The sequence below is a fragment of the Geotrypetes seraphini genome, chromosome 1 (genome assembly GCF_902459505.1).
Source record: "Geotrypetes seraphini chromosome 1, aGeoSer1.1, whole genome shotgun sequence".
Lineage (NCBI taxonomy): Eukaryota > Metazoa > Chordata > Amphibia > Gymnophiona > Dermophiidae > Geotrypetes > Geotrypetes seraphini.
This window is the reverse complement of record NC_047084.1, coordinates 225,454,102-225,477,090: the sequence shown is the minus strand read 5'-3', so window position 1 is coordinate 225,477,090 and position 22,989 is coordinate 225,454,102. Positions and strand designations below refer to the sequence as shown.

At 42.6% G+C, this 22,989-nt stretch overlaps 1 protein-coding gene across 6 annotated transcripts in view; it reads right to left on the bottom strand.

Annotated features, from left to right (window-relative positions):
- Positions 1-22,989, bottom strand: part of RFC1 (replication factor C subunit 1) — a 363,193-nt gene that overhangs the window by 309,526 nt on the left and 30,678 nt on the right. For 3 of the 6 annotated variants that reach the window (XM_033947358.1, XM_033947361.1, XM_033947364.1), the window contains exons 1-3: positions 22,632-22,760; positions 6,596-6,721; positions 1,586-1,661 (exon numbers count right to left, since the gene is read on the bottom strand). In XM_033947358.1, the coding sequence (XP_033803249.1) occupies positions 1,586-1,661; positions 6,596-6,721; positions 22,632-22,697 (268 nt within the window). In that variant the 5' untranslated portion in view covers positions 22,698-22,760. The other 3 variants (XM_033947360.1, XM_033947359.1, XM_033947362.1) reach the window with 3 other exon arrangements.

The window sequence follows — 22,989 nt, the reverse complement described above, 5'->3', positions numbered from 1 at the left end:
CATGATTGTTTAAATATTCACAGTTACTTTCTGTGGACAGGAACAGTGCTAAGCCTTGAGCATGCGCAGATATTCAAAGCCCTGGCCCAGCACAGTTCCTGTCTACAGAAGCCAGGAGAAGGTAATAGTGGCAATGCCAAACACTGTGGTGGAAGAGGGAGAGCTCAAGGCCCCAACCCAGCAAAGTTCCTGTTCATGGCAGCCAGAAGGTAAGAGCAGCAATACTTGTCACCACAGGAGAAGAGGGAGAGGGATGCCATCAGCACAAGGGTGGGGGTAGAGAAATAAGAGAGTGAGATTATGGCTGTAACCACAGGGAAGGAGAGTGGAGAAGTGTTGTTCACTGCGCAAGAGAGAGAAATGTCAGTCACTCAGGGGTGGCAAAAGCACACCAAGAGGGAGAAAAATTTATGAATATAAGTCTCCTCAGCTTATACTCGAGTTAATATTTTTCTCCCCAAAATGGTGGTGGGAAAACTTATCTTGGCTTATACTTAGATAGGCTTATATTCAAATATATATGGTATTTTATGTATATACAGGGTCCCCTGAATATGCATAAGCTTACTCACAAATGTCCTGGAAAATGTTATAAAATGGCCATCTCTTAGTGTAAAACATGTAGAAATTCCACACAAAATTAACACCTAAATGGCTGCCAACACTCCTTTAAAGAAAGCCAAATCTCTTGCTCTACCTCCTACTATAACTACACTTCCCCATGCACAAAATTGCTTTTCTGTGTGATCTATGCTTCTGGCATATGAAGTTTTATAGATTATTATTTATAGTCCACCTTTAAGCAAGGCAGATTCCAACCATACATACATAATTTATAAAACAACAAGACTAAAAATACAAACATATCAAATAATATCAGCATTGCAATTCTTATAAAGATATGTGATATGGAAACTGCATAGTCGTATGAGGTATATAAATTTTTAAATAAATAAATATTAACCACCATACTTCATTTTACAAAAAAATGGCGCTTTAACAATTTCTTAAATTTACCCAGTTTATTTACTCTGTTGCCAAATATATATGAGAGTCTGTTCCATTCTACGGGGCCAGCGCATGAAAAATACTAGATCTCATAGTCTCTCTACTTTTCTCCAACCTTGTACTAACGAACTAGTAAACATTAGCAGATCAATATTTTGCTATTGTAGGGAACTGCTGTTCAGAAAAATAAAGAAATAAAAGCCTGCTCTCGTTTTGCAATTGAGTTGCCTAGTATCATTAATACAAGTAAAATACTGCAGCAGTTTTCCAAATTTTCAATACAGTTCAACATGACCCATTCATGAGATCACTACAGAAGTGCTTCGATAAAAACTGTCTCATAGCCCACAAAAAGAACTACATATGCTCTCTCAGTGACAGCATAAGCTTACATTGCTATTCCAATATGTCTCGTTGACTCAGTAAATAACTGCTGTTTTAATCCATTTGTAAGGAAAGGGAATTTGTTTGCTTCATGCTAGCAGTCAGAGCCTTTTTTTTCTGAGGAACATCACACAAGAGCAGAGCAGGATGGCAGTAATGATCTGCAGTGTTTCATAACAAAAAAAAAAATTACCTGAATCATAGATAATTCTCTTCTTCCTGATGGTGTGCTTCTGTTTTGGATCATCGTCTCTTGTTGAACTCTTCAACTAGTAGTGAAAAAGTAGATTAGTTAAACTCATTAGGGCTTCTAATTTCAGGTTGTAATTGATAAAAACACACTTTATGTACAATATACTGGCATTAAAAAAAATAGGTATTATTGGATAAACACCACTTCACCTAGTATTCTCCCCTGGTTTGTCTTGCATTCTTTACTCAGTGTTTGGGCCTTTTCTTGCACTGATACAGACATACTTAATTCTACTGAAAAAAGGTACCCCACAATAGTATCTGTGATATGGAAAAATAGATTTTTTTTACCTTCAAGAACCCTTAATTAGATGAAAAACAAATCTGGAATTTATAATTATCTAGGACTAGAAGGTCTAACTATAATCACCTGTGAAACTGAACTGATTTTAACCCCCAAAACTATGAAAACCACTGGGCTGCCACAGCTTAAGGCATTTAGGCGTTTATCATCTGGACTCTATATTGTTAACATCAGTAATAAATCTCAAAGGGAAGCCTCAGCCCCACCACTCCACCGCAAAGCCGCTTTACAAATTGCGGGAAGCCTTACGTGGTGCCTCATCATTGGCTGTCACCTTCTTGATAGTAAACTTTTCTTTGTTCTGTTTTTTATGTGGTGAAATTATCTAAAAAAATTTTTGTTGCATAATAGCATTTCCTCTAATAAATATATATATAAATATACAGTGCTTAAATAGTGCATTTGTACTTAGCTTATATCACAGCCAAAACCTAGGAGTCTGACCCGATATGTTTCGCATACATTGCTGTATCAAGGGTCCCCCGAGGTCGCAGGTTTTGGAGTCGGATGACAACAGCGACCTCGGGGGACCCTTGATACAGCAATGTATGCGAAACATGTCGGGTCAGACTCCTAGGTTTTGGCTGTGATATAAGCTAAGTACAAATGCACTATTTAAGCACTTTATATTTATATATATTTATTAGAGGAAATGCTATTATGCAACAAAAATTTTTTTAGATAATTTCACCACATAAAAAGCAGAACAAAGAAAAGTTTACTATGAAGAAGGTGACAGCCAATGATTAGGCGCCATGTAAGGCTTCCCGCAATTTGAAAAGCGGCTTTGCGGTGGAGTGGTGGGGCTGAGGCTTCCCTTTGAGATTTATTACTGATGTTAACAAATATAGAGTCCAGATGATAAACGTCTATATGAGATAGTACTGGACTTTAAGGAACATTCTAACTTATGCCACAGTTTATTTGGACAGCTTAAGGCATTAGCAGTTGACATTTTATGCACTACCCCCAAAAACGGAAACCCAGTAAATTCAGGTGAAAGTATAACTAAATATGCCAGGAGCTCCGAGGTAACTCTATAACAGGATGCCTATTTTAATCCTATTTTAGAGGTTCTCATCTCATCCTTGGGACACACTAAGCAAGTCTAGTTTACAAGATATCCATAATGAATATGCATGAGAAATTTGCATGCACTGCCTCCATTCTATGCAAATCTATCTCATTCATATTAATTTGTAGGTATGCTAAAAATCAGACTGCCTGGGTATGTCTACTTTTCTTTAACGAATACTACAAGTGGATGAAAATATGCTTTCATTTAAGGTGCAATCACTTACACCATATATCACACTAAAGCTGTTTAGAGCAAACCTGGGATGATCTGAAACCAGGGCACTAATTATATCAAAATGTGAAGAAAAAGACCTCAGATATAACTGCACCCTCCCTTTACCTCAGTAATATAAGGCCAGGGGCAAAAAATTCCATCATTTGTCAGAAAAAAAACTCCACTATATCAGTGCAACCAGTCATAGGAATAAACCAGTAACAAGGAAAAAACAGAACACTGGAAGCAGAGCTATTGCAAGGGAGCAGGATCTCCTTCTGACAGACTCCCTGTCAGGGTATTTTGACAAGGTTGGTGTTTGAATAAGAGGGAACGTCTGAAACAATGGTCAAAATAAGTGTTCTGGTTTTTTCCTTGTTCTTGGTTTATTCCTGCAATTGGTTGCACTAATATAGTGGAATTTTGTTCTGACAAATGATGGTATTTTTTGCCCCTGCCCTTATACGAGGGCTGTTCAAAAAGTATCAGACCTTTATTCATAAAAAAATACTCGCATGCAGATACAACAATCTTATACTAATCTTCAAAGTAGCCCCCTTGGGCTGCCACACACTTCTTCCAACAGTTCTGCCACTTTCGGAAGCAGCGCTGGAATGCCTCTTTTGAGATTGCTCACAACTGGTCCGTCGCATTCTGCATGATGTCTTCTCTTGACTGAAATCTGATCCCTTTCAGGGGCATTTTCAGCTTGGGGAAAAGCCAGAAGTCACACAGAGCTATGTTGGGAAAGTAGGTAGCCTGAGAAATCACAGGTGTGTTGTGTTTGGCCAGGAAACTCCGTATCAAATGTGAAGAATGGGCAGGTGCATTATCGTGATGGAACAGGTGCGTTATCGTGATGGAGCTGCCAATTGCCTGCTGCCCACAGGTTTGGCCATTTGTGTCTCACAGCGTTACAAAGGCAATGCAGAACCTCTTTGTAGTACCCTTTGGTGATGGTTGTGCCATCTGGTGCATACTCGTAATGAACAATGCCACTGAAGACAAAGAAGACGTTCAGCATGACTTTGACATTGCTGCGGACCTGCCTTGCTTTTTTTGGCCTCGGGGATGTTGAATGCTTCAACTGTGATGACATCAACTTGGCTTCTGGGTATACGCATAAACCCAGGACTCATCGCCAGTGATCACTGTGCTGAGGAAGTTGGGATCACTGTTCACAGTCTCCAGCATGTCCTGTGCAATCTCCAAACAGAGTTGCTTCTGCTTGATCATTAGCAGCTTTGGCATGAACTTCGCTGAAATTCTCCTGAAGCCCAAATCCTCAATCAAAATGGAATTAACGGATTCCATGCTGATGCTCGCCTCGTCTGCAAGTTCTCTGATCGTGATTTGACAATCCTGCATCACCAGGGTCCTCATTTGGTCAATGACGATCTCATTTCTGGATGTTGAGGGCCTACCAGAACATGCTTCTTCTGAAGCAGTTGTACCATTCCTTTATCTGTGTGGTGCCTGTTGCTTCGTCCCCGAAGGCCTGTTGAATCTTGCAGATCGTTTCCAGTTGGGAATCGACAAGCTTTACACAAAATTTAATGCAGTAGCGTTGCTCAACTTTTTCTGTCATTTTGTCAAAAAAGAAAATCAGACAGCGCTCACTTATACTTCCTATCTCATCGGTGGTCTGCCAGCGACTGACAGCTTCTGTAGGTGGGAAAAAATTCAAGCATGCGCATTAGGGTCACCTACATATGTGCACCAAACCACGCCTCCCTAGCTTTATTTGTTTATGCAAGAAAAATTTAGGTCTGATACTTTTTGAACATCCCCGAGGTAATGGGAGGGTGCAGTTATATCTGAGGTCTTTTTTCTCCACTTTTTGATATAATTAGTGCCCTGGTTTCAGATCATCCCATGTTCGCTCTAAACAGCTTTAGTGTGATATATGTGATAGAGGACTCCTCCTTTTTGGTGAATCACTTGCACCAGCCATATAACTAGTGTAAACCCTAACCCTAGATGTTAGAATGAACTCACATAAAACACAATTATCTATAGCAGGTATTCTCTGAGAACAGCAGAACATAAATCCTCATATATTGGTAATGCCATGCAATGCAGCCCTGCACAAGAACTTTCCCCAGCACTGAAAACAGAATGCACTGGGAAGGAGGCACAAGACTCTGGTTGGCCCAGGTGCCTAAGGCCCCTCCCTGGTGCATCCCAGAATGCACCAGGAAGGGGAAGGTCTGCCATTCTGAAGAGGCGGACCTACTTGCCAGAGGGAGTAGGCATCCCTCCAGCCAGCCTTGCTGATAAAAGTACTGGAGGGGGTCAGGCGGGGTTTCAGGGGATCATGTGTTCGGGAGGGGGGTGCTGGCAGGAGGGAGTGGGCTTCCCTCCTGCCAGGGGTTATTTTGGGGGTTATGGCAGGAGGAAGTTGATGTCCCTCTTGCCGCGAACAGTGGGGGGGGGGGGGTTTGGGAATGGCAGCGGGAGGGAGTGAGCATCCCTCCTGCACGCCAACTTGCAGGGGAGGGGGGATCGTGGGTTTCCTGCTGCTGCTACTCAGCTGATCAAGGCAGGGAGATTTCATTACCATGATGAGCTCAGTGGCTACATGATTCTCTAAACAGCGCCTGAGACATGGACATCGATTAGAGAATCGGGGTGGTTGGCAGGGTTAGGTGTCTGTCCATTAGGACAGACGCAATTCTGTATAGGATGCCTGTGTGCGATTCTCGAGGTGGTTAGAAATCTGTCCGTTAGGACAGACATGATTCTATATAGGATGCCCATGTGCTGAGACCTGGCGTCCTATCCAGAATCAGGCCTTTAATGCCCAACAGGACCTGTTTCACCATCAATCTTGGCTTCATCAGGGGAGAGCAATGCCATGATAGATTGCTATCCCCTATGAGCTGAACATTTGGCCCACACATTTTGAGACCCCTGATGAAGCTAAGATTGATGATGATGATGATGATGAAACAGGTCCCTTTGGATATTAAGTGTTGGGTTTATGAATTTTTGTTATGTTAAATATTGCTAGTAGCACTTTGTACTTTTTGCATCACTTTAACAATAAGTCATATTAGAGGTTTTTTAGACCTGTGATTGAGTCTGAAACTGCTATAAAACACAGTCCAATGTGATTTATTGTCTGCACGGTCTCCGAAGTCTTTTTCCTCCATTTTAATGCCAATATTTGTCTTTTTTGTCTGATTAAGATCTACATTATTTGTAATATTTAGATTTTTGGGGTTTTATCACATTTCTTTTGAGTCTTATCACATTTCTTTTGGACCCAGTTGTTGACATCCATTTGGAACTTTGTCACTTGAGAATCAGGAAGAGTATTTGGAATCTAATTTTGAAAAATGAACAAGACTTACTTTAATATCCTTGGCTGTCTTTTTTTTGTCTGTGAGACCTTCATTACTTTGACTTTTTTCCTTCTTTTCTACTGTTCCACTTCCAGGTTTCTTCTCAGCCGGCATAACAAAAAACTTCCGAATATCCTAAGAATCAAAACAGCATTTTTAAAAAAACTACTTTTTTCCCACCTGGGGTGAAACTCTTGAACATTTTACTAAGAGAGATAGTTATATGGCTACAACATTACATCAATTCAGAAGTAAACGAGACATGATAGAGAACAAAATATTTTAGTGGGTGTGCTTATATAACTACAAAACTAGGGAAAAGTTTTAATCCAGTAATTCAGAATTGATTACCAGTTTTGGAATGATGGGATTTTATTTCTTTGTCCAAGAATCCACTATAGTCCATCCATACTTCAGCATGCTCCAATCCTTTGGAATTCCTTCCCAAAGAACCTTTGCTCAGAACCATAGTATTTAAGGGGATAGAAAAGGGATGGGATTTGATATACCACCTTTCTCTGATTACATTCAAAACAGTTTACATATTATATAATTTTGTACCCAGAATCACAGCTGTAGTGGGAATCAAATTCAGTCCTCCTGGTTCTCAGACCACTGCACTAACATTAGGCTTTTGTGATTTGAAAACTCATTTATTTAAACATGCTTCCAACTTGTTGTTGGGATTGCTGATCGGGCCGCTTACTGTTTGTCACATGTTTTGATATTTATTGGATTTTTTAATATATCATTATTTTTGGTTGTGATTTTAAAGTTGCCTTCCCTGTCCTATGAACTCTTGACGTTCCTTTTCTTTCTATTTTAGTCTGTATACCACCTTACGCGTATACAGTATAGAAAATTAAACATAAGATTTGTAGTGGGTTTCCACTATCCCAATTTACCATGAAGAAAGAGCAACAAGACATTTGGAAGAATGGAAGATTAGGTTCTTACCATTGGTAATCTTCTTTCTGTTAATCCACTATAGATTCTTTACATTAGGTGTTCAATCTGAACCCATGAACCAGGTCTTGCAGAAGTTACACTCAAAGATTTCTGCACCTCCCACATAGCAGTGGAGTATAGTGCTCCCTTCAGTTTAGTCTCAAAGCAATCAAACATCACTGGAATAAAGCAGCAACAGAAGAAGGGGATATGGGAGACTTCCCCATTAACATAACACAATTCTGTTCTGCTCTGAAACATATAAGATAACAATTAATTAGTAAGGAACATGAAAATATGCATGAACACAGCAGCAACAATAATCAACCTGCTGTGCGCAGGCGTGAAAGAACCAAAGGCCAAAGAATGCACTTACATATATAGGATGATCTCCCACATGGCCTTTCTGCTGGCAGGAAGACTCTTAGGCCTGAAAGGAGAAATATCTGAGGCAGAATATAAGCAGACCATACAGAATAGTCAGAATAGATAGAGTGAGCCGTATAGAATCCATAGTAGATTAACAGAAAGATTACAAATGGTAAGAACCTAATCTTCCAGTAAGTCCAAACCGATAGTCCAAAAGACGAAAATCATTTGTCCTAAGTAGTGAAGCAATACTCTACCCACATCCGATTCCTGTAATACCTTATCCTAATCCAACCCTGTGGGTTGGAAGGCAGGAAGACGAACTTCCTAGTTGACATGGAAATCTGAAACAACCTTCAGAAGAAAGGATCAAACAGTACAGAGGGATACTCCTGCCTCCATGATCCTGAGAAAAGACTCTTTACAAGAGAGAGCTTGTAGTTCAGAAATGCGTCTTGCTGAGATGAGTACCACTAAGAACACTGACTTGACTGTTAAGGTCCAAAAGTGATATATCCATTAAGTAGCTCAAAAGGAGTTTTAGCAACTCTTCAACACAATATTAAGGTTCCACATAAGAAAAGACTGCCGTAGAGGTAGCCTCAAGCGAAGCATGCATCTGAGAAATCTGGTCATATCCAGATGAGCCGTAAGCGAAACTGAACCATTGTGTGCCCTGAAGCACAGGAAGCCTACCACTTGTACTCTAATGGAAGCCACTGCTAAGCCTCTCTCTAGACTGGCTTGTAGGAACACTAAGACCACCGGAAAAGGAACGCACTAGGGCTCTACCTGGTCCCTGGCACACCATTGTTGAAAAGCCTTCCAAGCCTTGGCATAGGTCGTCATAGTATAGGGCTTCCCCCGCAAAAGAGTAGCCTCTTTGAATCAGGGTCTTGCGCTCAAGAGCCATGCACTGCAGTTTTCCCCAAAGGGAAGAGCTGCCAATTAGAAATCTCTGGACGGATGAGCTCATGTTACCTTGGCAGGAACTGCGGGAGATGCGAAAATTACTTCAACTACCCCAGGGGAACAGCTAGATATGCTGTCCAGGAGAGACTTAGGGCAGCGGTCTGCCACACTGGCTATGAGGTCAGCAAGTCCTTTGCCAAAGAGCATCTGGTCCTCAAAGGGCACCTGCCTAAAATTGCTTTAGAGGCTGAATTGCCAGCCCACTGACAGATCCAAAGCATCTTGACAGCAGCTAATGCCTATGCTGAGACTTTGCCTAGTACCCTAATAAGGTCATATAAAGCATATATCACATAATGCGCCCCAGCTGTCAATTGGGAGCAGGCGCCCTCCTCCACTGATGGCATCCATCGCAATCTCATGTGATAGGTTTGTGAAGCAACCAAGGCTGCCACCGCTGCCTTGATGTCAAATGACACCACCTCAAATTGTTTATTTAAGATCATGACCACCCTGCAATCCTGTGCACACCTTAGCAATACTCCTCATTCACTAAAGAGGGCTGTGTGCTTGGTGACCTGCACCATTGCAGAGTCCATCTTTGGCTGGTCAAACAGCTGCAGAAATTCTGGTGCCATAGGATAAAGCACACAACAGTAACAAGCATGTAGATACAGATCAACGGTGCTGTCAGCAAATAGAACAGCAATGTATACCCCAACCACTCAAATACAAACCACAAATCAGCAAACCCACAACACAAGCCCCCCACCCACCCCCCCAAAGACAAAGCACAATGCCCACACCACCCAAAGAGAAAGGATCTCATAATCTCACCCAGAAAATTAGTAATAATAGAGTCTCCCCAAGCTCAAACTCCCAATTAACCAACCAACCCAACCCCCCGCTCTCCCCTCCCACTAATCCCTATAGAGGCCCGAAACCGGCGCCAAACATGTGCATAGCCATGGTGTTTACCATGCCTTAAGGCCGTCAACTGGTAGAGAAGCTGCCAGGTATTCAAGCGCTGCTCCACCATATGCCAAGTGGGAGAACGCCCCTGATTCCACAAGGACGCTACAGCCAACCGGGCAGCAGTGAAGGCTAATTTGCAAAATAGAGAGTCTCCCCCATCCAGATCCAATTGGTGCCAAAACAACAGGGCATGTCTCCAGTCAACCGGAACCCGCAATGCAAGAATCCGGGAGACCCGAGAGAACACCTCATTCCAAAAACCACTCACCCGCCCACAAAACCACCACATGTGTAAGTAGGTGCCCACCTCCCCACATCCCCTCCAACAAAGAGCATTCGCCCTCCCGCGCCAATGAGCCATAGCCTGAGGCGTATAATACCACCTGAAGAGAACTTTATACCCATTCTCAACCAACAAAGCTGCAATGCCCGCCGAGGCGACTTCTCTCCAAATATCTCCCCAGGTCTCCAACGAAATATCAGATCCCCAATCCCCTTCCCAGGCTAGCATATAAGGCAAAGGTCGAACCCCCCCGACCATTAAGACACCTGTATATAGCAGACAAAGCACCCTTTCGGAGTGTCGGGCCCAACAATAACTCAAATGGGGTCTTTCCCGCCCGTATGTCCCGAAGGGCCTCCGAGGCCTGCAAATAGTGAACCACCTGCCAGTAGGGGAACAAATCCCGGTCCAGAAGATCATACCGACCCTGCAGCTCAACGAAAGATCTAAGACCGCCCGACAACGGATCCCACAATTGACCCACACACACCAGTCCATGAGACTCCCACCTAGCAAAGTCGCCCGCTCCCCATCCAGGCGCAAAGGCTACATTATAACACAGCGGCGTATACCACCGGGCCCGAATGGAGCTCTGAGATCAAGCTCCCGTTCGCATCGGTGACGTCACTTCCTCCTCAACTACTATCCCCCTCTTCTACGAAACTGCACTAGCAATTTCTAGCACTGAATGGCCCGCGCTAGAAACTGATAGTGCAGTTTCGTAGAAGAGGGAGTATATGTATGGAGGTTGTAAAATAATAGACAACCTCATAGCAGCAGGGGGAATCTAAGATACGTGGAATCTAAGATGAGGGAGATGCCATAAAGATTCAAGAAGAAAGAATATATGGATACTGGCAAATGCACATACAGTCATGTGAAAAAATTAGGACACTCCAGGAAATATTCAGTTCTTTCTTAAGAAATGTTCACATATCGATGTCAAATTTTTTTTTATTTATCTCTAGAAAGTGATGTAATTGCAGGTAAACAACAAAGATTTTCCTTGATTTACTCAAGAAACAAAAGATATCCACAAAAATGTGTATTCTGAGGAATAAATTAGGACACCTTACACCCTAATAGCTAGTGTTAACCCCTTTAACTGACGCTTCTAGTAGGCATCTACCAGTCTCTGACATCAGTCTGAGGAACGTTTGGCCCACTCCTCAATGCAGAATTCTTTCAACTGTGAGATGTGTGAGGGGTTTCCTTCCATGTACAGCCCATTTCAAATCACCCCACAGCTTCTCAATGGGATTAAGATCAGGGCTTTGACTCGGCCACTCCAGGACGCTCCATTTCTTAGTTTTCAGCCAGTCCTTGGTGGATTTACTGGTATGTTTCGGGTCATTGTCATGTTGCAGGGTCCAGTTACACTTCAGCTTTAATTGTCTTACAGATGGTCTCACATGTTCCTCAAGCACTCTCCGATATATGGTAAAATTCATGGTGGATTCTATGATGGTGAGCTGGCCAGGTCCTGCTGCAGCAAAGCATCCCCAAACCATGACACTTCCACCTCCATGCTTCGCAGTTGCTATGAGGTTCTTTTCCTGGAATGCTTTATTTGGTATACGCCAAACATGTCCTCTTTTCGTGTCCAAATAATTCAATTTTAGACTCATCTGTCCATAGAACACTATTCCAGAAGTCCTGGTGTTTGTCTACGTTCTCTCTGGCAAACTTCAGTCTGGCCTTGATGTTTCTTTCAGAGTGCAAAGGTTTCCTCCTTGCACACCTCCCATGCAAGTTAAATTTGTGCAGTCTCTTTCCGATTGTAGAGACATGCACTTTCACATCAACAGTAGCAAGAGCCTGCTGTAGGTCACATGATGACATTTTAGGGCTTTTGGAGACTTCTTTTAGCATCTTGTGGTCTGCTCTGGGGTAAACTTGCTTGGATGGCCAGAACTGGGCATGTTAGCAGTTGTTTGGAAAGTCCTCCACTTATACACTATTTTCCAGACTGTGGAATGGCTAATGTCAAATTCTTTCGAGATCTTTTTATATTCCTTACCAGACTTATAAGCTGCTACAATCTTCTTTCTGAAGGCCTCGGACAGGTCTTTTGATCTCACCATGGTGTTCACTCTCACCGCAGTAGTCATGAGCACACTAAACTAAATGTTTGAGGTTTAAGTAGGGCAAACCTCCTTCAAAATGCTGGTAACAATGTTCTAATCATGTGCACTTGATGTGATACACCTGTGTGTGATTTGAGCCACTTTAAGTGGGAGGATATATGGGGGTGTCCTAATTTATTCCTCAGTTAGAATATACATTTTTGTGGATATCTTTTGTTTCATGAGTAAATCAAGGAAAATTTTTGTTGTTTACCTGCAATTACATCACTTTCTAGAGATAAATAAAAAAAGATTTGACATCAAACATTTCTTAAGAAAGAACTGAATATTTCATGGGGTGTCCTAATTTTTTCACGACTGTATTTATTTTAATTTTGTTAACTTATCTTTCCATTTGGTTAAACCCATCAGGACCTTTGCTAATATGGGCTATGTTTTGCCTATGCTACATAAGGACGTAGTCCTAAAAAAATACATATATACATAGAGTATTTAATAATGCTCTGAAAACAACCATAATGTATGAGATAATGCACAATCAAAGAATACACCCAAAATCTTCAGAGGCTCTTTAAGTAGAAGAGGATTATTATGTATACAGAGGGTTCTGTATACAATTAAAGAAGGTGGTAAAGGGAAACTGCTTCAGATTTTATGGTAACAAGCTTCGATTCATTATCTAATAACTAATCGTCTATTTTGCCCACAACTGTAGAAATGGTCAACATAAAGGAAGAAGTACAGGGGTCAATGTGGAGATAGGATCTGGATATTATGCGAGTAAATGAAGAAAGATGAGGGATTGAATCAGAAAGGCCAGGAAGTGAAAAAAGAAACAATACGATTGGGCCACCAGAAGCCAGAGCATAGATGTCATCCTGGACCAATGGACAGAAAATGTTCATTCAGAGATATGATAAAAATATGAAAGGATTGTCCCACATATACCTAGGTTGCTAGTTTGTGAAGAAGCTTCGAATTGTTAACCAAGTCGAATACAGAAGCAAAATCAAGTCACATGGATCCATCCAATAGGTAAAGCAAGGGATACACATCGGGCTACTATTTATTTTATCTAAAAGAGCTGCTTATTGATAAATTAGTAGCACCTGAACCATCATGTACAATAACACCTTCAACTATTAAGAAGGATCCAATTTTTTTAACTAGTCTGGTCACACAAATATCTCACAATGGGAAACATGAATCCCAGCCAAACACAACAATAAAGCACATGGAAGCACTGTCTTAATTATGATACCCATTCATTTACATAACATAATAAAAGATAGTAAATAAAGACCCAACTGGCTCATACAGTGTACTCACTTTGGATTAACACCCATATGCCACTCAGTGACAGCTCCCTCAGCCTAGCATGTCCTTTACTTGATCTCACAACTCTTTTCATAGCCACTGCTTACTATCTGTTCTAAGCACCCAAATCTGTTAGTAGTGCTGACCTCCACCACTTCCATTGGCATTTACAATTTTGATTCTTGTAAGACCAATACTGTACTTAATCCAACACTCAGGTCCATTTCAGGTCTTCTTATCAAGTTTTGTAACTCCATCTTGGAGTCTGAGGTAAGTAATCTTGCGAATACTGAAGGGGACAGAGGCAATACCAAAGGAAACAAAGGCAAGATCGAGGACAAAACATATCGCGTCAATACTGAGGGAGAAAGTGCGAGAGACAGAGACTCCATCTTGAAATCTGAGGTAAGTAATTGCTTCAATAAAGAAGGAGACAGAGGGAGAGACGGAAGTAATTGCGTCAATAAAGAAGGAGACAGAGGGAGAGACGGAAGTAATTGCGTCAATAAAGAAGGAGACAGAGGGAGAGACGGAAACTCCATCTTAGAGTCTGAGATAAGTAATCACGTGAATACCGAAGGGGAAAGAGGCAATACTAAGGGCAACAAAGGCAGGATAGAGGGGGACAAACTATCTCGGACAGAAAACACTCCATGCAAACAGAAAGAATGGACAGCCATGTATGCTAATGCCCGCAGCTTGGGCAATAAAATTTTGGAACTGAAAACAGAAATGAGAAACGCCGACATTGATGTGGTGGCGATATCAGAAACATGGTTCTCAGAGTCCCACGGATGGGATATGGTCATACCAGGATATAACTTACTCCGTCACAACAGAGAAGGTAAATCAGGAGGAGGAGTAGCTCTATGCATTAGAGAGGAAATCAAAGTTACTAAAATCACAGACATCAAGTATACGGGAGAATCCCTCTGGGTGAACCTTGCTAGGGGCAATAACAAAAGCCACCAAGACAAAGGAAGATGCAGACAAAGAACTAATTGAAGACACTGAGACCATCACACTGCGAGGAGACACAGTGCTGTTGAGAGACTTCAATATGCCTGATGTGGACTGGAACAAACTTTCCACTACAACCAGTGGCAGCAAGAGACTACTAACCTCCATACGAGGTGCACGCTCAAATAGTTGGTATTAGAACCCACCAGTGATCCTGGACCTGCTACTCACCAACAGGGACAGTGTCACAAAGGTATCAGTAGGAGAAGTCTTGGCCTCCAGCGACCACAACATGGTGTGGTTCCACCTGAAGAAAGGAATCACTAGGTCAAATACATCGACTAAGGTCCTAAATTTTAAAGGAAATAACTTTCAGTGCATGGGGGACTATGTCTACCAAGCGCTGCAAAACCAGAGCACGACGGACAGTGCAGAGGTACTATGGTCGGCTCTAAAATCAACCCTGCAAGAAGCAACCAACATATACATAAAAACTGTGAGCAAACGGCGCAGAAAAAATAAACCACAGTGGTTCTCTGCGGAGATCTCAGAACTAGTAAAGCAAAAGAAAAAAGCATTCATAACATACAAACAATCACAACGACCAGAAGCTAAAGAAAACTATCTGGCGAAATCTAGAAATGTTAAAATTGCAGTCAGGGAGGCCAAACTCCAGATGGAAGAAAATATAGCAAGACAGGTTAAAAAAGGGGATAAATCCTTTTTTAAGTACGTTAGCAACAGGAAAAAAACAAAAGCAGTATTGTGCGCCTAAAGAAACCTGACAGTAACTTCGTAGACTCGGACGCAGACAAAGCAGAACTACTCAATAACTACTTCTGCTCAGTCTTCACCTGCGAAGCGCCAGGATCCGGACTTCAGCTACAGACAAAGGGGTGCTCGGAGGATCCATTCCGGGACTTTGAATTTACCGCGAGCAATGTCTACCATGAGCTATCAAAGCTAAAAGTAAACAAAGCTATGGGCCCAGATAATCTACACCCCAGAGTACTTCGGGAATTGAGAGATGTCCTAGCAGAACCATTAACTGAGCTTTTCAATCTTTCCCTAAGCAAGGGACTGGAAAACTGCCAATGTTATTCCGCTCCACAAAAAGGGATGCAGGTCAGAGGCTGAAAATTACAGACCAGTGAGTCTCACATCAAGTGTGTAAACTCATGGAAACGTTGATAAAAAACAGATTGGAAGCGATTCTGGATGATGAAAGATTAAGGGATCCACACCAGCATGGCTTTATGAAGGGAAGGTCTTGTCAATCCAATCTGATAAGCTTCTTTGACTGGGTAACAAAAAAACTGGATGGAGAAGAGTCCCTGGACATCGTGTATTTGGACTTCAGTAAGGCTTTTGATAGTGTCCCACACCGTAGGTTATTGAATAAGATGAACGCAATGGGCCTAGGAGAAACACTGACTGCATGGACAGAAGACTGGCTTAGTGGCAGACTTCAAAAGGTGATGGTAAACGGTATTCCCTCAAAAACATCGGAAGTGACCAGTGGAGTACCGCAGGGCTCGGTCTTGGGCCTGATATTAATATCTTTGTAAGGGATATGCCTCAGGGATTTCGAGGCAAAATTTCATTATTTGCCGATGACGCTAAACTATGCAACGTTGTGGGCAGCGCAACAGAACCTGACAGCGCAACTATGCCCGACACTATGGAGCAGCACCAGCTTTTACTGGAACAATAGTCCAGTACTTGGCAACTAAATTTTAATGCCAAAAAATGTAAGGTGGTAGCAGAAATCCATGCAGAACATACACCCTGAATGGTGAAAACCTAACAAGAACTGTAGCAGAACAGGACTTGAGAGTAATCATCCAGGAAGATATGAAAGCTGCCAATCAGGTGGAGAAAGCTTCAGCAAAGGCTAGACAAATGCTGGGTTGCATCAGAAGGAGCTTTATCAGCCGAAAGCCTGAAGTTATACTACCGTTATACAGATCCATAGTGAGTACTGGATTACTGTGTTCAGTTTTGGAGGCCACATTATCTAAAACAGTGTTCTTCAATCACTGGTCCATGGACCAGTGCCAGTCCACATAAATTTCCTGCCGGTCCACAGGTCCAGCACATGCATCAGGCCCAAAACAGTGTTCTTCAACCACCGGTCCACGTTGCGATCGATGTGGTGTTATCTTCAAGCCAGCTCCCTCTTCCTAACTGATTTAGTGCACAAAGCCACGGGCAGTGGCTCCTACAGGCATCCTGCGCTTGAACCGGAAGCATTCTCTCTGACGTTGCAACGTCAGATGAGGCAAAGGACATGCAAGGTGCAATTAGTACTGTTATGAGGGCGGGGTCTGGGGTGGAGATTGGGTAGAGATGGGCAGGGTTTGGCCCACGACTTAGCCCAGTGTTCTTCAACCACCGGTCCATGGACCGATGCCAGTCCACAGAATAATTCTTTTATTTCTGCCGGTCCATAGGTGTAAAAAGGATGAAAAACACTGATCTAAAGGACACGAAGAGAATGGAGTCGATTCAGCGAATGGCCACTAGGATGGTCTCAGGACTTGAAGATCAACCCATATGAAGAACGCCTGAGCAGGCTGCGCTTATATTCTCTCGAAGAGTGCAGAGAAAGGGGGGACATGATAGAAACATTCAAATACATCACAGGCCGCATTGAGGTGGAAGAAGAAATATTTTTTCTTACAGGTCTCACGGTGACAAGAGAGCATCCGCTAAAGCTCAGAGGGGGAAGATTTCATGGGGACATACTTCTTCACCGAAAGGGTAATTGATCGATGGAATGGTCTTCCACGTCAGGTAGTCGAGGCCAGTAACACGCTCAACTTCAAGGGACAATGGGATAGAAAGGTGGGGTCGCTCCAGAGGAATGCTTAATAGATGGATTCTCGAGGGAGGGAAGGTTCTTGAGTGGGCAGACTTGTTGGGCTGACGGCCCTTTTCTGCCGTCATACTCTATGTTTCTATGTAGGTACCGGTTCTGCGGGTATAAGCGCTTGAGCATCCCCAATATTGAACTCCATCACTGAGGCCAGGTAGGGGCAATTTTATTAAGCTTAGAACCTCCAATCACTTTAAAAAAAGTTGACTTCTATATTTTATAATAATCCACACAAAAATTAAAATTAAGTAAGTCTTTGGCCAAAACATCCAACTTCCTTTCACTCATTGTTCCTATTCAGGTTACATTTCATATTCAGTGATAAGAACTACTTTATTTTAGATACAATTAACCCACTCTTCTATTAAACTACGCTACCAGTTTGTAGCACAGAGAGCTACACTGAATGGCTTGCGCTACTTCCGACGCTCATAGGAACTCTATGAGCATCGGGAGCTGCGCGGGCCATTTAGCGCGGCTCACCGTACTAAAAACTGCTATCGCAGTTTCATAGAAGAGGAGGTAAATTTATGAAGTTGATTTTGATCAACAAGTGAAATAATAATTCAAATGGCCACATATAAAGGGCTATATAAGAGGGCATGTCTCACAGTTGCAAGATCAAAAGCATAAAATCTGTTTTACTCCTTGGATCTCACCAGGTACTTGTGACCTGGGTTTGCCACTGTTGGAAACAGGATACTGGGTTTTATGGATCTTTGGGCTCTTCCAGTCTGGCAACTTTTATGTTCTTATCATGTGACAAATAATGTAAGTGATTAGCAAGACCCAGGTGTGCAAAACTGATCTTAGTCACATCAAAAAGATAAGTTTGTTACTTCAATTTGAAATTTGAAATCTAGAACACCAACTAAACTAAACTAAACTAAGCCTTAAGTTTATATACCGCATCATCTCCACGGAAGCGGAGCTCGACACGGTTTACAAAGCTTAAAAATACAAGAAGAGGGGAGAGAGAGTTTACAAGGGCATATGAAAAGGGGGAAGTAGGAAGGAGATGTTATATATTAGAGAAAAGCCAGGTTTTCAGTTGTTTCCGGAACAGCTGGAGGGAGCCCAGGTTTCGCAGCGGGATAGTGAGATCGTTCCAAAGGCCCGTGATTTTGGAGAGGCGGGATCTTCCCAGTTTGCCTGCGTGGGGGATGCCACGTAGAGAGGGGAAGGATAGTTTATGTCTGTGGGCGGATCTGGTGGTAGCAGGCGTTTGGGCGAGGAAGGATAGAGGGATTAGTGGCGGAAATATGAACTACAGATTTCAATGGACTATTATTAACTGATGAAGAGATCTAAGGGAAAAAAATCATTAATAGATGGATCTTAAAATTATGTAACTGCAGTTTAACAATTAACTCATTTTCCAATGGAAAAGAGCAGAACAAGCCTGGTCTTCAAAACCCACTTGTATTGCAGCACAAGCACAAGTAAATCAATCAGTCACAAAAGTCATGGACACGACACACAACGTGTTTCGGCTAAAATGCCTACATCAGGAGTCCCTGATAATAACAAACCAAATATGAAAGCCAACTTCGTGAGGATAAGTGTGTAGGAACGAACGACGCTGTGGTCCTTCGGAGTCAGAGGGACCATAAATTAAGGAGTCATAGTTGGAGTTGAAGCCCTGCTCAGAATAAGATCCCAAATCAATGGATGGAAAAATACTTGTTCTACCTGAATCTAACTCAGATAAGGTACAAACGAAAAATGTATGCTAAAGTGAAACAAATATTATATAAATGTGCCATTTAAGGCCAGCAGGTTTCAAAGGCTGAACACAGACTTTAAAGACTATGACAATAATTTTAAAAGGACTACCGGTACTTGCATTTGAGACGTGTATAAACCAGTACTTAAAAGTTTATCTTGCATAAACAACTAACTCCCCTTTTACAAAGTCACGCTAGCAGCTCCTGCACAGCAATGGCACCGAAGCCCATTAATTCTCAATGGACTTCGGTGTGATTACTATGGGTCACCGCAGTAACCAGCTTAGTAATAGAGGGTCAAAGTTCCCATTTTACAAAGCTGGGAAATGCATGACAAAATGGGGGCACGATGTAGATATGTTTTGGGTATGTTTAGGACAATGCACAGAAGAAAAACATTTATTCTCCATTTTAGAAGAGGAATAAATGTTGTAAATCCTGGCATCAATCTTTTAGGACATTACCTGCTACCAAGCACTGCACTGGAGGGATTATGGAAGGTTACCCTCTCAATCCCCAATGATTTTTGCCCCTCCCCCTCCCCCCAAAAAAGCCAAAATGACAAGGGATACCAGTCTTTGTGACAGCATCATAAAAATCAGCAGTTTAAACAATATCTGTTTAGATAAACAATCCCCTCCACCATATTCTCCCTGTTCCCTACTACCCCCTACCTCCATTTCTCCTTGTGGCAGCTCAAAATTGTAGGGAAATAGAAAAATCAGTGTAGGGAGGTATCAGGTGCCTTCTTTCCACCAGGGGAATCTAAAGATGTAAGAGGTGTTAGAGTTGGGCTGCCGAATTAGGGAGCTGGGTCCTCTTCCCCAGAGGCCAAGGGAGGAAACAGGGGAAGAACAAGGAGTAAGACCTTTTCCCTGAAGGACAGCACAGCATCAAAGCCAAAACCTTAGTTTAATACCACAGTGCACCCCTAACTCATACCCCATTCTCCAGTCCATGAACACCCCACACTCGTACCCCTTTCCTCAGATTCACCAGCATCCCATACTTTCACCCTGTCTCCAGGTCCAGAAACCCCTTACTCTTATCCCCACCCCAGATCCAACAACATCCTTCACTCGCATCCCCTCTCCTGGTCCAGCAGTACCCCATACTCTTATCCCCTCCAAATATCCAAGTCCAGAAGCACCCTTCATTCACCCCGCTCCCCCCCCACTAAGTCCAGCAGCAACCTTCACTCAACTTGCCCCCTATGTCAGGCAACAGTCCTTACTCTCCCCCCAGGTCCAGCAGCACCCCTTCGCCCCCCAATCCAGCAGTACTGTGTCTTGGAAACCTCTGCCCAAGATGACCCGTGCCTTTGCCATCTATGTTCGCCCCCCCCCCCCCCTATCTCCACCTTGCTGGCATCGTGCTTACCCATTCAGTGTAGAAGAAAAGCTGCTTCCACCAATTATGTATGCTAATCCAGCGTTGGAACTTTGAGCATTTGTGCGTGCTCAAGGCCTGCCAGCTCCCACCTTCTCTGAGAATCTCAGAGGAGCAGGAGCCAGCAGGCCTTGAGCATGCACAGATGCTCAAGGCCCCATGCAGGATCAGCATACAGCACTGGTGGCAGCAGCTTTTCTTCAAAACTGAATGGGTAAGCACAATGCCTGAGGGGCAACAGCATGGATCATGTTGAGGTTGGGAGGATAGTGGTACCGGTGTTCATCGGGGGAGGGGCACAAGGGGTGTATAACTACATGGTGGTCATCAGGGGTTAACGGGAGGACAGCAGCCTCAGTGATCGGGTGGTGGCTCAAATATAGACAGAGCTCCACATTTTTTGGCCCAAAAATCTCAGTTTATCGAGTATATATGGTAACCCTCTATTTCCCCAGTTACAAAATAAGTACCTGCATATAATATGTACACCGCTTTTATTTTAACCACAGAAAGGCAGTATATCAAGTCCCATTTGCTCTCCTTTTCCATAATATTAATTTATCTCAGCCAGTTTAGATATATAAATGTTTATTGTAAATGTTGTGTGGTTTTGTGCTAATACAAATATTTTAAAGTTTAAAAGAAATTGTTAAAATTTATGGCAAGATGTCTAGTTTTTGTAAATTGGCTCATCAGGATCATCTAAATTTCTAATATTCCAGTCAACCTTTTTTCCTCCTTTTTGGGGAGAGAAAGGTCACTTCGATTTATATTTGAGTATATATGGTAAGTGACTTGCCCAGAGTCACAAGGAGCTGAAGTGGGAACCAAACCCAGTTGCCCGGGTTCTCAGGCCACTGCACTAACCCGTGCACACAAATTTAATATTAATACTTAAAATTTAATCCATGCAGTAAAATATACAAGCCAAATGTATACTTTTCCTCATTTTTTATATTACAAAGAAATTTTGGATCCTTGTACCACAGAAAGGCAGTATGTCAAATGCATTAGCCATTACCATTTTGACAAAAGTCCTACCCCATACGCCCTCTACAAACACTTTTATTTCTTTGTAGTCAGGTCACTAAGATTTAAACTTGTCAACACTGGAATTAATTTAAATAGATTCTATCTGCCATACAATTCAAAGAACAATTAGCATGCCTTTTTTTTTACCTACAATGAGGGTGAACACTTTTCAATAGCCCATTACCTGCATAAATGGCTTTTACAAATTGCTTTTACTATACTCATACATACAAAAGAAAGCTTAATATTTTGAAATAATAATCAGTTTATATACCACAGGACCATGAAGTTCTATGCGGTTTACAATAATTAAAAATTACAATTAAAAGCAAAATTAGATAAAATTAAAAACCAATGATTAAAATACTGTAATGATCTAAATGGTCCATTATAAAATCATTGCTAATTAACTGCCTAAATATTTTGTAAACAGATATGCCTTTAAGTGTCTCCTAAATTCCACATAGGAGTCAGAAAGCATAAGTAGATGTCCATCTATGCATGTTTACAGGATTGCTCTTGGATGTTTGATATTAGGATGATTTGGGATTGTTGAATTTCATTATTAAAATTTCAAGGGGGTGGGCCTTGGAGCACCGAAGGAGAATTGGGCAGAAGGGGTGGTGAAGGCTCAATGTTCTCCTAGGTAGGGCATATAATACCCTTGCATCTGCCCTGGATTAAACCAGTATTGTTATTTTTTTTTAACCAGCCACAGTCCTAGTCCCCCCCCCCCCTCCTCCTCTTGACCAGTCAATTTAAAGAATGGCGACGGTATCAAAGTGACAGACCAAGCATCCTAACAAAAGAAATCAATCAAATTATCATAGTAATGCCATCAAATTCTAAGGTGAAGGGGGTTGGCTGCTCTCACATAAAGGTAATCACCTTGACATGAAAGCTGCTAGTGTATCAAACATGGAAGGGGTGGGGCTTATATGACTGATCGGGGTTTGGAATCCGCAGAGGGTAAAATGAATCCGACCCAAGATCTATATGACAATAGAACCAGATGATGGCTGTTGTTGGGGCCTCGCGAAAGTGCAAGTGCCAGGATCGTAGTGGACCCAGGTGACACGCAACAGCTTCTACCCCTTCATCGGCAGAACTGTCAGCGCCAAACCAAGGGACCAGCACCCCTCCCAACCACCGCATCTGCCGATCATGCCTTGCTCGGAGGGCATAACGCAACTCCCTCTCCCCACCGTCCCAAGCATCCTTCACTAGTTTCCATAGGTCTTCTTCCAGCATCACGTCACCGCTCAGAAACCAGCGGACGGACCAAGGAAGCTCTGGGTCGCTGGGCCTTCTTACCATTTTTGCTCTTATTTATCAGAAATATTTCCGGGCCCCCGAGAATCGCGTCCCATCTGCAACACTTTTTCCTCTAATCTTCGCGCCAATTGCTGGCTGGGCGCGCGCCGATGACGTTGACAACGGGGCTGGCATTAGCGGTGTAGTGACAGGGTTGAGATGAATAATGGGTGGACTCTGCCTTCCCCCCCACTTTTGTATACAGCTGCTTT